General features: G+C 36.3%; 2 protein-coding genes across 2 annotated transcripts in view; both read left to right on the top strand.

Moving 5' to 3' along the window:
* LOC107678563 (cell division cycle and apoptosis regulator protein 1-like) overlaps positions 1–2,058 on the top strand; it is a 31,244-nt gene extending 29,186 nt beyond the window's left edge. Inside the window, exons 23-24 of the mRNA XM_016473866.1 lie at positions 437–642; positions 725–2,058. Coding sequence (XP_016329352.1) covers positions 437–642; positions 725–781 — 263 coding nt within the window. The 3' untranslated portion in view covers positions 782–2,058. The remainder of the gene's footprint in view (positions 1–436; positions 643–724) is intronic.
* Positions 2,059–12,598: 10,540 nt separating this feature from the next.
* Positions 12,599–15,936, top strand: part of LOC107678608 (storkhead-box protein 1-like) — an 18,906-nt gene continuing 15,568 nt past the window's right edge. The window contains exon 1 of the mRNA XM_016473951.1: positions 12,599–13,105. Within this exon, the coding sequence (XP_016329437.1) occupies positions 12,793–13,105 (313 nt within the window). The 5' untranslated portion in view covers positions 12,599–12,792. The remainder of the gene's footprint in view (positions 13,106–15,936) is intronic.

Below are 15,936 nucleotides of genomic sequence, written 5' to 3'. Positions count from 1 at the left end.
CCATTGACTTGATTTAATTAAATTCCTTTGAACACATCTGCTCAAAGTGGTCTAAATTGATGAAACCTACACATTCAAAACCTCTTTATTCTGAAAATTTTAATGTAAATGTTAAGTGTAAGTGAAATGTTAAGTACTGTAACAGGTCTTTCATGATGCTACATATGCTGGGGTGTGAATTTGATAGGTGCTTGAAATTAAATAAATAGTGCTTTAAAAAGTCCTTGAATCTGGTGTTCATGAAAGAGTGGGAACCCTGTGTCTTATTTTCATTGTGTATTTGAACAAGGATGTCAGTGATATGGTAAAGTCAGTGTCATCGGAGCCATTTACATTTCCCTTGTCCAGTTGTAATGGTTACCATTAACTGATAAACAATACATTTTTCTACTCTCAATACAATTACATTTGCTAATCAAATCTTTTTGTTTTGTAGAGGAGGACTCAAAGCATATAGCAGAGCTAGAAGCAGCAACCCGCAGCCTTCAGAGGGAGATGGAGGAGGTGAAGAACAATCTCAGAGAGACAGAGAACAACCTGAGAGCCTCAGACCAGCAGAAGGGCAGCTATGAACAACAGCTCCACAGCACAGTGTCCAGCCTCGACACCATCATGAAGGAGATACAGGGCGTTTTTTCACAAGTATGAACCTTTATTTGTTTCATCACTGTGTGAAATGTAGTAAAATAAATCATGTGTAGTAAGTGGTTTGTTTTTGATGCAGGGTGACCCTTCAGATGACAGTGACCAAAAAACTCAAGCTAATGGCTCAGATGAGTGAACGTCCCTCTCCAGCTCATCCACATCTAATCTCTCTTCAAATGTGTTAATAAGCTTAAAACTCACACAATTCTGAAGCTAATTTTATTTGATCTTTTTTGCATTCTGTGTACAAAGTTTTAATGACTGGAGGTAAACTCTAATTTTCCTCATAATTCCATGTTTAAAAATAATTCTTTGGTTTTGAAAAATAATTCTCTGAATTCTTCAGAATCAAATTATTACGCTTAAGTTGAAGTTTAAATAATTTGTTTGAATTATGTACACGCTTTTGGTTAATCCATTTAAGCTTGTTTTTGGCCTTTTTTCATTTTCAAAAGTTGCTAGTCATTTTAACATGTGTTGCTATATCAGCATATTTCATTGTTGAAATAATGACTTGTGCCAGTACGTGAGTTATTAGCAAAGTTTATTTAGCAATAAGAGTTATTTATGTTTAAATCAAATGTTAGAAACAGCCATTAGGATTTTATTAGGACCTATGTGAAGCTGCTTTCTGATCTCTTTCATTGTTCCATGACAAACAGTGATCGAAAAACACATTTTGTTCAAAGTCTTTTGTTTGTTTTGGTCACATCTGTGCATGCATCTTAATTAGCGCATGCATATTAGCTTGATTCCCGAATAATATTCTTGCGGACTTTTTTTTTTTTTGATCTTGATGCTTTGTTCTGTGATCTCCGTGTAATCCTACCAGGGTAGCTTTGTGTGAATGGGGCCATGTTCTTCGTCATTTCAAATAAAACCAAGGCAGTTACCCTGTTAAAGATGCACAGGCTTGATCGGACTGAGCTGCTCATGTCCATTCTGAGTCCTGGGTACTTCATATCAGAGTGATTGTAATGTGTCAGAATAGTGTGAGTCGGATACTGTGTGTTTTCCAGTAGTTTGTTACGCTGGAATTGTTGGCAGGCAGTGAATTCTTTTCTTTTTTATGTTTTTCCTGTTGTTGGCCCACTAAAGATAAGAATGATTACAGTGGGTGGTTTCTGCTGAGTGGAAAAGAGCCAAACCTGGTAAAGTGCATATTATTTTTCTATTCTGGATGTACTGTATGTTTTTCCTGGTAAAAGAGAAGAAATAAAAGTGCTTCGTTTTAAAATTTCATTCAGTTGAATTTTTAATTTCCCCCATTTGTTAGGAATTTACAGGGGTTTTGGGAACTTTGCAATGACATTTTTTCCCAGTAGATGGCAACATTTGTTTGATCTAGAGGGATTATGCATGCACTTTTTAAGAGGAAAAACAAGCAATGGGTTTAATAAACAAATATTCTTCTCACAGACTTTGTTGAATTTATTGTAACCGTGTGCAAAGTGTTTCCATGATTTTAGTTTGCAGGATAAATTTACCTGAATAGAGTGAAATGCATTGCATTTGGTGTATTTCTACCAGCACTGTAGTAGCAGTGGTTTTCTAGTGGACAACACTGTCTTTTACCTTAAAAGACAGTGACAATCTGCTTATCTTATAGGACGGATGTGAAAGATTCTTTTGTCGCTGCATTGCCCATGCCAAAAAAAGTGAACTGAAAAGGTGTTGAGGTTTTGCTGATATATAGTAGGTGAAATATAATAAAAAAAGAAAAAGGTGTATTCAAAAGATGTACATACTCAGATAGTATGTGATTTTGGGTGCAGTCTTAGTTTATTCTTCTTATTATTATTATTATATGGACCTAAAGCACTATTGGGGGCCATTAGGATAGAAAGCGGTTTTGCACTTACACAAGATGCAGTGTAATGGAAGAAAATGCAGGCATATTTTTTTTAAAGTTCAAAAGACCTAAGCGCAACGGTCAAACAACCTCAGTGGACTTCAACTACAAGAGTCTATGCGGCATTACATCACCAAAATGTGGGCCACAATGGCCAGGAATATCATTTTCCTGCAGCTCCAGAGTGATTCATCACATGGCATTTACTGCTTTCGTGTTTGGTTAAAAACCTCTGTATGCAGAACTTAATGCCCACAAATATCTACTGAATGGGAATGATAAGATCCAGCACATCATAACATGTCAATTTAAGTCTAGTCTAAAGGTGTGGTCACATTAGCGACATTTTGGTGAAATTTTTGCGGGCGAAAAAGGTCCATTGTCTATTGTCAATCATGTAGCAATATTTGAAACACTGCTTACACAGAAGTGAATTTCAAACCAAGTACCTTTCTGTTGGTCAACACTGCAAATTTGTGTGACCAACTTGATCCTTTTGCAAAATCTGGGGGTGGGGAAGGGGGGGGGAACTTTTAATAATCAAAAGTTCTTTGATTATTAGCCGGAATGGTCATTTTTGAGCGAGATGCTAACGGTCTAATCAGATTCAATGATCTATGCTAAGCTACAGCTAAAAGTGCTACCGCCAGACCCAGAGATCAGCTGAATGGATTCGAAAACGGTAAAACTCAATTGTTTAACTCTAGGGGAGTTGGAAAATGAGCCTATTTTCAAAAATAGTGGAGTGTTCCTTTAAGCAGATTACAATAATTACAAACAATATTTTAGTGAATTACTCAGCAGAGGGCCTGTCTACAGACACTTTAACAACAAACCAGATCTTAAATCTAACCGTTTTCGTGTCTCAGTGTCGCTGCTAGGAAACGCTTGTTTTGTTTAGGAGACGTGCTGAAATCGCGCTTGGTCTCGTACTGTATCGTGTACCTTGTCAGTGTCGTGCGCTTTGCTTGGCCATTTGTTGTGATAAGCAGGAAAGTGTGTCCAGCTGAATTAAATTTGAGTTTTGTTAAATGAATTAACAAAAAAGCTTAGTTTACCGCGGCTGCGGTCGTGTGAAGGCCTCCTCATGTGAAGACCGAAGAGCGTAAAGACCATCGACTCTACCGGGCAGGGACACCGGCAAAGGATAAGTATCGCATTTTATTTCTCCTCTTTCCTATTACTTGTTTCACTTCTGTTTCAGTTCGTATAACCATTTCTTACTATGTGTAAGTAAGTTGTTTTTTAGCATGTAAGTGTGACAGTGTTATTTTTTAGGATTACTGAACAAGTCGTTTGATTTGTATTATTTGTATTTGTTATTTATTTTAATTTTAGTTATATTTTGAATTGTTTTTAGCTTTATTTTTTTTTGTTTTCATTTAAATGTTTAGTTTTGAAATGTTGTTGTATGCATTTGTCATTTTTATTTTATTTATTTTATTTTATTAAATGTGTATATATACATATGTATAGTATTTATAGAGTTTTAGCTTTTAGTTTTAATTACTTTTTCTTATTTGTAAGTCGCTTTGGATAAAAGCGTCTGCTAAATGATTAAAAGTAAAAAGTAAAGTAAAATCTCACTGCATGACGTGATTTTAAAAACCATTAGAACATGAGCACCAGACACACAGGTTTAGCATCTATCTCTCATATGATTTCCACATTGAAAAGACACTGTATCTGGCCCAGTGTCACTCGGCAGGCCAGCTGCAGCAGCAGGAGCAGGCGGTGTAGTGAAATCAGAGCCGGTGCAGGTAAACCCACTCCTTCCCTAAGACAGAGGGCCTTTGTGCCCCCACCTTCCCCCTGCAGTCTGGGTAACACATACACTAAAGAGCCACGGGACAATCAGCTTCTCTTTCCTTCAGAGGGCTGGGCAACACTCTCACACCGGACCCATGAACAATCAGCTTATTTGAATTCAAGCTGCAGTGCTTTTTCTTTTCTGGGTGGAGAGTTGGTTGCATCTGTTATATCAGCATTAGAGGAGAGATTATGTTACGACTCTCCCCTCATCTAACAATCACCTCTCTAAACAGCAAGGCCTTCTCATTTTCCTGATTTCAGGACAAAACAGTGACTTTCTTACAGCCAATGTTGACCTGTGTATTAAAACGACCAGTGGAGGTGTTGATCGTTCGATGTTTCACCATTTCTCCTTTTGTTTCTGGAAGGCTCCTGTTGTCTGCCATTCCTGGGTGGCATATAGAGGCTAATGTTTCCCCTTTATCTGGGGTCAGACCCGTTATCCCCTCATCTCTGTCTGAACTGTGTGTGTCTGTGCTGACATTCACCATCCCCTCCCCGTTTTCGCACATAGCTTTGTTTCAGAAGACCCCACACTTTGTCCGAGCCCCTCTGCTCCTCCTCCTCCTCCTCCTCCTCACACTATCACACTTTTCATTTTCACTCTGCTCAAAGTCTCAACGCCTTCAACAAGTCACTTGTGCTAAGGTGTAATTATCATGACAATGGAATGTGGTCTCTGGAGACCTTGTGATAGCTTTTCATAACATGTCGTGCTTCTCTGTTTTCATTATTATTTGCTTGACTTCGTGGAAATAGAATTGACTTTGTGGCCTCAGAAATTCTGAAGTAGGAAGTCTATGAATAGTGTTTGCTGACATGTACAATACTGTTCAAAAGTTTGGGGTCAGTAAGAAATTAGTACTTTTATTCAGCAAGGAGGCATTTACTTGATCAAACGTGACACTAAAGACAAATATTTTTTTATTTCAAATGAATGATTTCTGGTAGACTATGTGACACTGAAGACTGGAGTAATGACTGCTGTAAATTCAGCTTTGCATCACAGGGATAAATTATTATTAAATAAAACATATTTTAAAATATATTAAAATACAAAACAGTTATTTTGAATTGTAATAATATTTCACAATATTATTGATTTTACTGTATTTTTATTTCAAATGAATGATTTCTGGTAGACTATGTGACACTGAAGACTGGAGTAATGACTGCTGTAAATTCAGCTTTGCATCACAGGGATAAATTATTATTAAATAAAACATATTTTAAAATATATTAAAATACAAAACAGTTATTTTGAATTGTAATAATATTTCACAATATTATTGTTTTTACTGTATATTTTAAATAAATGCATCTTTAACGAGCATAAGAGACTTTTTTTCAAGAACATTTAAAAAATCTTACCAGCTCCATCCTTGTCTAATTGTTCTGTCTACAGTACACCTTTGGGAGCTTTCATAATGCAAGCGTGATGTGAAATACTGTATGTATATTTAGTTAACATTTTCTGTGGTCATAATATTACATTTGGCATGCCTGCTTATGAATATTATTACATGTTTATTCATAGGGGTGAGCTATATAAATGGATGGATGGCCATGCAGCCTAATGGCTATATTGAAGTAATGATTCAGATACATGGAAAGTGAGTCATTTTTTGATTCAGTAGCCACTCGGTGAGTTCATTCAGTGATATATTTGGATCACTGGGAAATCTCAAAGTTCGCACGCCTTTTTGAATGATTCATTCAAAAATGACTTATAAAAGTAATTAATTTGTAAATCAGACTACACAGTTCGCATGTTTGGTTTTTGAGTGAAGCATGAGGAGTGGCACCACTAAAAAGGAACGCTGATGCAATCTGAGAATGTGACACACTTGTGCTGTGAGAAATATAGAAATACATGTAATAAGATCTTGTATTTTTCATATTTCTGACGTGGTATGGACCATTCTCATGCGCCATTCTCATACTTTGCACTACCCACCTTTAAACAGGGATCTGCTTCTCCTTATTCCTTCACTTGATCTTCCACATAACAGTCAAACCAACATGAAAACCACCCTCTTACGTGATGCTTTAAGTCTTTTGACCATTGAAGGGCATCTGTGTCAGTGGCATTATATCAGCTGCCAGGCCCTCCAGTGTTTGAGAGGTGCTTGCATTCAGTTCTTAGTCAGCTGGACAACCCCAGGGACAGGCAAAGTGGAGCAGTTGTTGAGGAAATTATCCTTTTTCCTGGCTCTAAGGCAAGGGAATACTGGGTTACAGTGTGAGAAACCTGTGCGCTTGTGTTTGACTGGCTGTTTGGCATCTCCCAGTGGGAACACCACACCCCTGTGTTGTCTACATGGCGGACATGGGCTTTGAGGTACCTTGATTGCTTGTTCTAATACCCTCTCAGAGGTAAGTGTATTAGTTAACAGTCCTTCATTTCATTAGTTTAAGTATTGTATGTTTTATATTTAACATTATGGTCTGATGCCATAATATGGTAAGGAGATACAGTAGATTGTATAAAACATACTTTGTGGAACCAACCACAAAGTATGTGTTATTTACAATAACTTTTCCGGCATGCATGTTTCAGTCTATAAACCAGGCAACAATGGAAACAAACACAGGAAAACACATCTCCTTTCCTGCTAGTCGCTAGGCCGATTTTGAGCGTCACTGACCATTTCTCAGTCTAAACAGTCCAAAGGAAGCCATTCTGTGCAATATAAACCCAATATCAACAATGAAGATATACATTACCAGAAGTCTCTTGTGCTCACCAAGGCTACAGTTATTTGATCAAAATACAGTAAAAACAATAATATTGTGGAATATTATTACAACTTAAAATAAACCTTTTCTATTTTAATATATTTTCAAATGTAATTTATTCCTGTGATGGTAAAGCCTAATTTTCAGTAGTCATTACTCCAGTCTTCAGTGTCACATGATCCTTCAGAAATGATCCTAATATGCTGATTTGATGTTCAAGAATCATTTTATTATCATTATTATCAATGTTGAAAACATTTGTGCGGCTTAATACTTTTGTGGAAACTGTGATGCATTGTTTTCAGGATTATTCGATGAAAAGAAACAGATATCTTTATAAACATTATACATGTCTTCACTGACAATTTTGATCAGTTTAATGTGTTCTCACTGAATAGAAGTATTCATTTCAATAAAAAAAATTACTGACACCAAACTTTTAATGTATGATTGGTATGGTTTGTCAGCTTAAAATGAAGCAAAGGTTTGAGACAAAGCACAGTATATTGATATCTACCTTGTCTAACCACATTAAAATGTGTTTGGAGCGCATAATATTTAAATAAGACGTCTGTGCATTTTAGTGTAATCTCACTCTGCACTGACCCGGATATCACCCTCATTGATGTGAAAAGCAGGCACTAACACAGAACAGGAATTCCAAGGGAGGCAGTTCCTGCATGGATGCATAGTCACCCTGGTGCAGGGTCACTGGAAGCAGCAGGAGTCTTTTAACATGCCAGCATTCACCTAAGTAAGCTCTAATACATGCTACCTTTGAAGTTGGTTTTTACAAGGCATTTGAAAGGCTGATTTTTCCTTGCGGCGGTGATTTAAAAAAAAAAAAAATTCATTAAAGCAAATGGAAGTCAATGACCGGACACTAGTTATGAGGTGACAGCTGATATGGGATATAACTTTTCGATCATCCCAAACATTCAATACACTATGTAAACCCCTAATAATAGACATTATTAAGTGCACCTGCAGTGGAGCCTGTGTGTGTTCCCGTCTTGCTGTACACCCTACAATTACCCTAGCGCTTGGGTTCAAATTCTCACTCTACTGTGAACATCACTGTGTTCAGGCATATGTTTGTATAACAGCCCCTCACAGTTGGGAAGAATTTTGTGTAGCACTGGACTGCTGTCTGTATCTGACAGCACATACGTCTGTGGCGTCTTTGAGCTAAATTGAACTTGACCCATGATTAAATATTGAGATAAAATCACAATAGAATTGGCATATTGATTTATATTTTCCCCAGATTATCATTTTTCAATGTCTTGCATGTCACATAAACATTGACTGACACTGATATTCTAAAATAATTAATCTACAGCCATACCAAGATACAATTTGAAAAGGCGTATATAACCCCAGATTCTGTGTACTAGGCTGTCTACTGGCCAGCAAAAACAAAATAATGCATTCTTAACATAAAATGTCTGAACTGGAGTCACCACCTTATCCATTTTAAAATCACTCACTGAGTTTATGCTACACCATACAGACAATACAGAATGGGTTTAACATCCAATCCTAACTATAATGTATCTTAAAATGCTACGGTTGGTACAGTGTATCATCCGTTTTTGGAATATCCAGTGTTAAATGATTCATGGACTCAAGTTTGTTTTGCTTTAGAAGAACTGATTGGGTTTAATGTCTCTCTGGATCACTGCCCATGCCGTTTGAATGATGACCATTCTATGAAACTTGGAGCAATGGCCCAACAGATTCTGTTTTTGGTCTTTACAGCAGCAAAGAAGACATTACTCGAAATTTAGTAGGATGCTAATGTAGATACATCAAGACTGTGGCTACTGGAAATGCAACACAGAGTGGAATGGCCTTTAGCCAGGTTTAATAAAGTGACACCCAGGACAGTGCAAGTCTGGTCAAGGGTTGCAAAATCTATTCGTGACACTGGGTGATAAACATATTTCTGTAAAACTGAAAAAAATGTGTTTTATTAATTTCTATATAGTATTAGTATGTCATATGGATGCTTTCAATATTTATAAGCAGTGTTGACGGTATCTCTTCCTTGTTGTTTGAAAGAAAATCTCACACAAAATTGCTCAGTCAAAACCTCATTTTGATGCAGCATTCCACATTGATTTTTCTCTGACGTCTAATGGTATTCTTAACTGCCTTTTATACATCAGCTCACACCATAAAGTTTTAACAGGAAGCAGTGAAGTGTGTCTTTGATCCGGTTTACTGCAGGAGGGTACATGTGCACTCATAATGAAGGAGTCATGTTTCAGTCTGAAAGAGAAAAATCACTGTCAAAGCCAAGTAAACGGACAAAATATGGCTCTAAGAACTTTATTTTCACAATTTGTAAATGTTCTAACTCCGAACTATAGGCTACACTAAATAAGATATTCAAATGTGTGTGTGTGTGTGTTTGTGTGTGTTTAAGGGTACATGTGCACTCATAATGAAGGAGTCATGTTTCAGTCTGAAAGAGAAAAATCACTGTCAAAGCCAAGTAAACGGACAAAATATGGCTCTAAGAACTTTATTTTCACAATTTGTAAATGTTCTAACTTCGAACTATAGGCTACACTAAATAAGATATTCAAATGTGTGTGTGTGTGTGTGTGTGTGTGTTTAAATAATAGACCAACAATACTCACCAGTACATTAGCTCTAGTGTTAATTTACTCCATTTAATTCCCCTGTGGACACCTAAATTTGAAAAGATAATGATATCTGTGAAGACAGAATTTGAAAACTTCTGGGTGTTTGGAATATATATTAAATATACACCATCTTGGCTCAAAATAAACCCTAATGCATTATGAAATATATGCTTTCCCTAAAAACAGCATGTTGATGGTTCTGTTGAATTCTTTGCCAGAGCAAAAAAAGCTTTGAATCAAACTGACTTTGGAGAAACGGGATATATACAAAGAAAATGTCCAATCCTGATGTGGTTGTGGTCAGAACAGATGCTTTGATTCATGTTAAAACACAGATGTATGAAGACACAAGGTCTTATTCATTGAACATGAGGACTGGGAGGGGTCTTTATAAATGCGTTGTATGGCAGTCTTCCAAAGAGTGTGCGGTCATGCATGTTTACCTTTAAAATGATTTATGGTGGGAAGAGGGAATGTATTCTTTACATACACCAAGGAAACACAATATCCTGTTCCACTGCTAGACCTTCGCCCTATGGTCATACATACATTTCAGCCACCTTTTGATCTGTCTGTCATATGCCAGACATTCAAGTTTGATTTCAGTCTAATACATGAGACAAAGCTTGAGTTTAAACTCGGGACAGGATTTCGGATATCAAAATTATTTCTTGAATTTGTACAGGTTTCAAAACAGCAGTTTGCCTATAGAAAATTGTTATGTAGTTTGTGAAATTTTACTCTCAGTATTCAGCATTCATGCTTCTTACACTCACCACATTGCTGATGATAGTGTTGATATAGGAGAGACTAGTTGTCACATTTCATAAGAGCTACATATAACTATGTATAAGTAGAATATTAAAAATCAAGGTTCTTTATTGGCATTGGTTCCATGAAGAACCTTTACACCCATGGATCATTTCAAATGCACAAAAGACTCTTTATAGTAGAAAAAGGTTCTTCAGGTTATTTTAATGTTAAGATAAAAATGATTATTTATTAACTGTTCACTGAAGGGTTCTTTGAGGAACAAAAATTGTCCTTATGGCATCACCACGAACCATCTTTTAGAACCTATATTTTTAAGAGTGTACATGGTTTTGAGTCAAAAGTCCACTTACGCAAATGTGTGTTTTCTCTGGCAGTGGGTTTAAAACTGTTAAAAATCCTCTTAAATTATAATTTTGTGAAATCTGTCTTCTAAACTAAAATCCCAAATAGCATATATTGCAAAAGCTCAGTAACAAGTTGCAAAATAATTATTGCTTTTCACACTTTAAATGTCATAAATTCATAAAATGTATAAATTAAAATATTTATTGGCCAAATCAATGCACTGGGTCGATATTCTATGTTATATTTTACATTTGTGCTGTTTCATGAATTATTGTAGTTGTTTTATGTTTAGATTTTACTCATTAGTCTATAATAGTCTGTTAAAAGCAGGTTCCACTGTGACAACTTACTCCATATACTGTGACATTTTTGGCCAATAATTGCGGAAATATTTAAGTATTTTGTGTAGTGCTGTCAAACGATTAATCGCATCCAAAATACAAGTTTTTGTTTACATATGTGTGTGTACTGTGTATATTTATTATGTATATATAAATACACACACATGCATGTATATATTTAAGAAAAATATGTTTTGTTTATATATATAAAATATACAAACTGCCTTGAAATATTCACTGGAATAAAAAATTAGCTCCAATGCGGCTTGTTTGCTGCTGAAACTGAAGCAAAATTGTTTGATCATCACACTTACTTGATGTTGTGGTTTAATGATGTGGTGTAGTGTTATATGCAATTACATCATAAATGCATATAACACTACATGGTGTCAGAAGAGAGTCGTTTCATGAACTCGAGCCTGCGGTTGACAGCACTGAGACTTGACGAAGAAAGTGAGCACGTCCTGACTGAAGTGAGTCTGCCATAGTAAAAAATAAACATGGATCAGTTCAGATTACCACCTCCATGAATCTTTTGGAGGGGAATACAGTTGAAAACTGGAGAAGATGGATACAGCGGTTCAACATTTATATGACTGCTACAGGTTCAGATTCAAAGAGTGAAAAGGTAAAAATTGCCATTCTCCTTAATGCTTTAGGAGAGGAGGCCTTAGAAGTATACAACTCACTGTCTATTGAGCCAGATGGGAAGAATGAAACAATGCAAGATATAGTAAACTGCTTATGGGACAAGATGTTTGCTATAAATAAGAAAGAAAATGTTCCTGTTACGAGGACTTTAAGATCTATATTCAGTGTTCATATATCCTGTTTATAGCTTGTATTGTTTTCTGTGAAAAAAGGGGGATGTGGTGTAGTGTTATATGCATTTATGATGTAATTGCATATTGACTCCACTAGAGGGCCACCTAGGGGTTGACTGTGGGGGGTTACTGGGTCAGACGAGTGAGACTGTACCATGCATGAGTGGGTTAGCAGCAGGAGCTAATAAACCTGTGGTTCTGAGTTATAACTCTCCGTGCACGTAGTCTATCGGATACACTGCACTAGAAGAAACACCACATGGTGTCAGAAGAGAGTCGTTTCACGAACTCGAGCCTGCGTTTGACAGCACTGAGACTTGACGAAGAAAGTGAGCGCATCCTGACTGAAGTGAGTCTGCTATAGTAAAAAAAATAAACATGGATCAGTTCAGATTACCACCTCCATTATTCCTGTCGGGGAATACAGGTGAAAACTGGAGAAGATGGATACAGTGGTTCCACATTTATCTCTGCATAATACGCCCCATTAACCACCTCTTTTCCCTGCACGGTTTGTTTACTACCTGTAGATTCTTTTCAATGGCAGTTCAGACGCGAACACGCCCATATAATTAAAGAAGCGTTTTGATTGGTTCGCTGCGTCTCCCCTCCCCTCCCCTGCGTCAGTAGCGGCGGTTGCCTTGGGAGCCCGTAGACACCGAAGAACACATTCAGATTCGAGACACACAGGGCGGCGTCCTGCGCTCCAGAAATGTGAGACGTTACAGCCGTTGGATTAGGCAAACCGAATTATGAGGCCTTATTCCCAAAACTACATGTAGAATGAGATTCATTTGAAGGCAGAAATGTCTGTACAGCACCGCTTGGTCCAGCTGTCAGCCGCGTCGCTCGCTGTTGTTCTCTGCCGGGACGAGGACAGCAAATACAGCGCGAGCAGCACCAATGGACAGGATGTGTTTGCGGAGTTTAAATCGCAAAATTCGCGAAGCTTCTGGAATAAAAGACTCGTGAAAGCGGTGTCGGAAGTTTCCTTCCAGGGATGGCTGGAGAACTACGTGCTTCTCGTCCAGGGCAATGCCAATAACTTGGAGGTGTTGAGGGAAGCGTGGATGCGCAGGGCGCTGAGGTCGCCCAAAGGATACACTATCAAAGCAGTGGGTAGGTGATCAGCATGTGGCTGTTTGCAGGGGTGTTATAAGATTCATTCATGATGATCGTCCCAGAGCTTTGTCTACAGCTCATGGCCACTCTGCAGATTTAACTGAACTTGATCAGAAATCTGAGGAAGGCTTGGGCTTTTGTAAATTTAGCATTTTGTTGATGAAAGTGACATGGTAAAATTTGTAAAGAACACTTTTTGGATAAGGAGACTTTTTGGATAATGAGACAAGGGGTCATAATCTTTAGTTATTATTTCTAAGATAAATAGTGAGGCTTTGTTGCTATTTACATTTCTATTTGAAAACAATATTTAAATAAACGTGAAAACTTTTGTCTGCCTAATGCAAGTTAGTGCATTGAAATCAACATAAAGAAAAGAAAGAAAAAAAAGGCACGTTTTGTTCCAGTCAAATGGAGTAACCCTGAGAAAATGTATCCATATGCATGAATCTTTAAACATGTTTGAAAACTTTTTTTTTTAAGAAAATGACAGTACTTTTGAAATGATGGTTAAACCATTTGACATTTTTAGAGTCAAAGTCCTTGTAGAAAATGATATGTTCTCAGAAATGTATGAAACCAACATGAATTTCTTATAACTTGGCATGTTTTAAACTAGATTTTGACAGATTTCATTAGAAAATCAAAATATAACCTTCAGTGGTACATGGACATTTTTCCCAGTGGCTCTCTATAAGGATCCATATGCTCTACACTCTTAAGAAAAATGGTTCTAAACAGTACCAGAAAAGGGTTCTTCAGCTTGTAACAATAGCAGAGCCCTTTTTGGTGCTAAATAGAACCCATTTTATAGGGTTCCATAAAGAACCATGCTTTGAAAGTGCTATATAGAACCTTAATGGTGCTATAAATAACCTTTTTAATGATAGTTTATTTTCATTAATATTAGTATATTTATATTATTAATATTAGTTTTATTAATATTATTTGAATAAATTATTTATTATTATTGTTTTTATACCCCTCTATCTGCCTGGTCTTATAATATCTTATAGCTTCTATTAAGGTTTTCATAAAAACAACAACAACAGCATGTTGTGTCAATTAGGTATTTTTATTTTATTTAATGACGTGAAATTGTAGCAAAATGACAGTGATTTTAACAACAAATAAATACAGAGGTAAAACAAAAACAGAAACAGAAAATAGTGTAATGAAGACCCAAGTTCTAGTGAAATACTGTATTTTCACAATCCTGATGCCTGTAAGCCCATCATGTGTATTTGTGACCCTGTCTGTGAAATTCAGGCTAAAGTCTCAAAATCTAACTATGAGATAACAAGCATCAAAATATGATTTCAAACTTTGACATGGCCTTACTCAGTCAATGTTAAAGATATCAAGGTTACATTTTCACAGAATGTTCTTTACATGATAAAGGACGATTTTATGTAAAACAGTAAATCACACACACACACACACACACACACACACACACACACATACACAAAAAAAGACTTTAGCTGGGTTTTCACAGGCAGAGTCATTTTGGTGTGACTGAGTGGCAGTTTTTCTCTGCAGATGACGAGGTTGTAGGATGTGACAGCATCTGAAATGCACAATTGAGTTTAGAGTTACAATGTGCCTCCTTCCATTTGTTTATGTAAAAACAATTGTTTATGAAGGCCAAAAGTAGTATGTGAGCACTTCACAATGTTATGTTTATGCATAAACCCAAGTAATAAAATAAATAAATAAATCTAACAATATGGACCATAAATTCAATATCTTTGCTATTTAGTGGAGATGGGGAAAGAAGTATCCTTAACTGAACAGAGCTGGTCGCACTTACATGTTCTCTTAAACTAAAAAGAGAAAAAGACATGATTGGTAGGAAACCAGTTACAGTTTAAAAGTTGAAAATAATAGACATTTTAAGAAATAAATCATTTACCTGTCGAGAGTGTGTTGACAGTCTGTGTAATTGGATGGCTGAAGTCCAAGAAATCAGTAATTCAGGGGGGAAATCCGGGGGAGGGGGATTTACATTAAAATAACAACAACAATAACAGCAGCAACAACATATTGTGTGAATCAGTTACTTTTTTATTGACGTGAAATTAAATAACAACAACAACAATAACAGCAGCAACAACATATTGTGTGAATCAGGTACTTTTTTATTGACGTGAAATTGTAGCAATAATGTCAGTGCTCTTAACAACAGTTGACAGTTGACATTGAACATGAATACATACATAAAGTAGTAAAACACAAAATAAAAACAAAAAATAGATGTGATGAAGACAAAGTTCCAGTGAAATATCTTCACAATCCTATATGATGCCTTTAAGTCCATCATTTTGGTGTGACTGAGTGGCAGTTTCTCTCTGCAGCTGATGATGTTGTGGGATGTGATGCATCTGAAATACACAATTGAGTTTAGAGTTGTCCATTTGTTTATGTAAAAACAATAATGTCTATGAAGGCCAAAAGCAAAAATGGACAGAATGTGAGCCCTTCACAATGTTAAAAGAAAAAAAGTGATATAAAGTCATGGGATAGCTTTAATATTTTTTGTGACTAGGTATGTTTATGCATAAACCCAAGTAATAATTACATTGCATTTACATTTAATTATTTAGCAGATACTTGTATCCAAAGCGACTTAATGAGGGTAATAGAAGCAATCAACATGACAAAAAAGCAACAATATATAAGTGTTGTGACAAATCCCGGTTAGTCTAACACAGTACACATAGCAAGGTTTTTCATACATTTTTTTTAATAATAAATAAACAGAATAAAAAGTAGATAGAAAAGAAATAGAATAGACAGAGCTAGTGTTAGAGGGTCAATTATTATTA

The sequence above is a fragment of the Sinocyclocheilus anshuiensis genome, unplaced genomic scaffold (assembly GCF_001515605.1).
Source record: "Sinocyclocheilus anshuiensis isolate Anshui unplaced genomic scaffold, SAMN03320099.WGS_v1.1 scaffold536, whole genome shotgun sequence".
Taxonomy (NCBI): domain Eukaryota; kingdom Metazoa; phylum Chordata; class Actinopteri; order Cypriniformes; family Cyprinidae; genus Sinocyclocheilus; species Sinocyclocheilus anshuiensis.
Note: the sequence above shows the minus strand (reverse complement) of the source record. Positions and strands in the feature narration are given on the sequence as shown.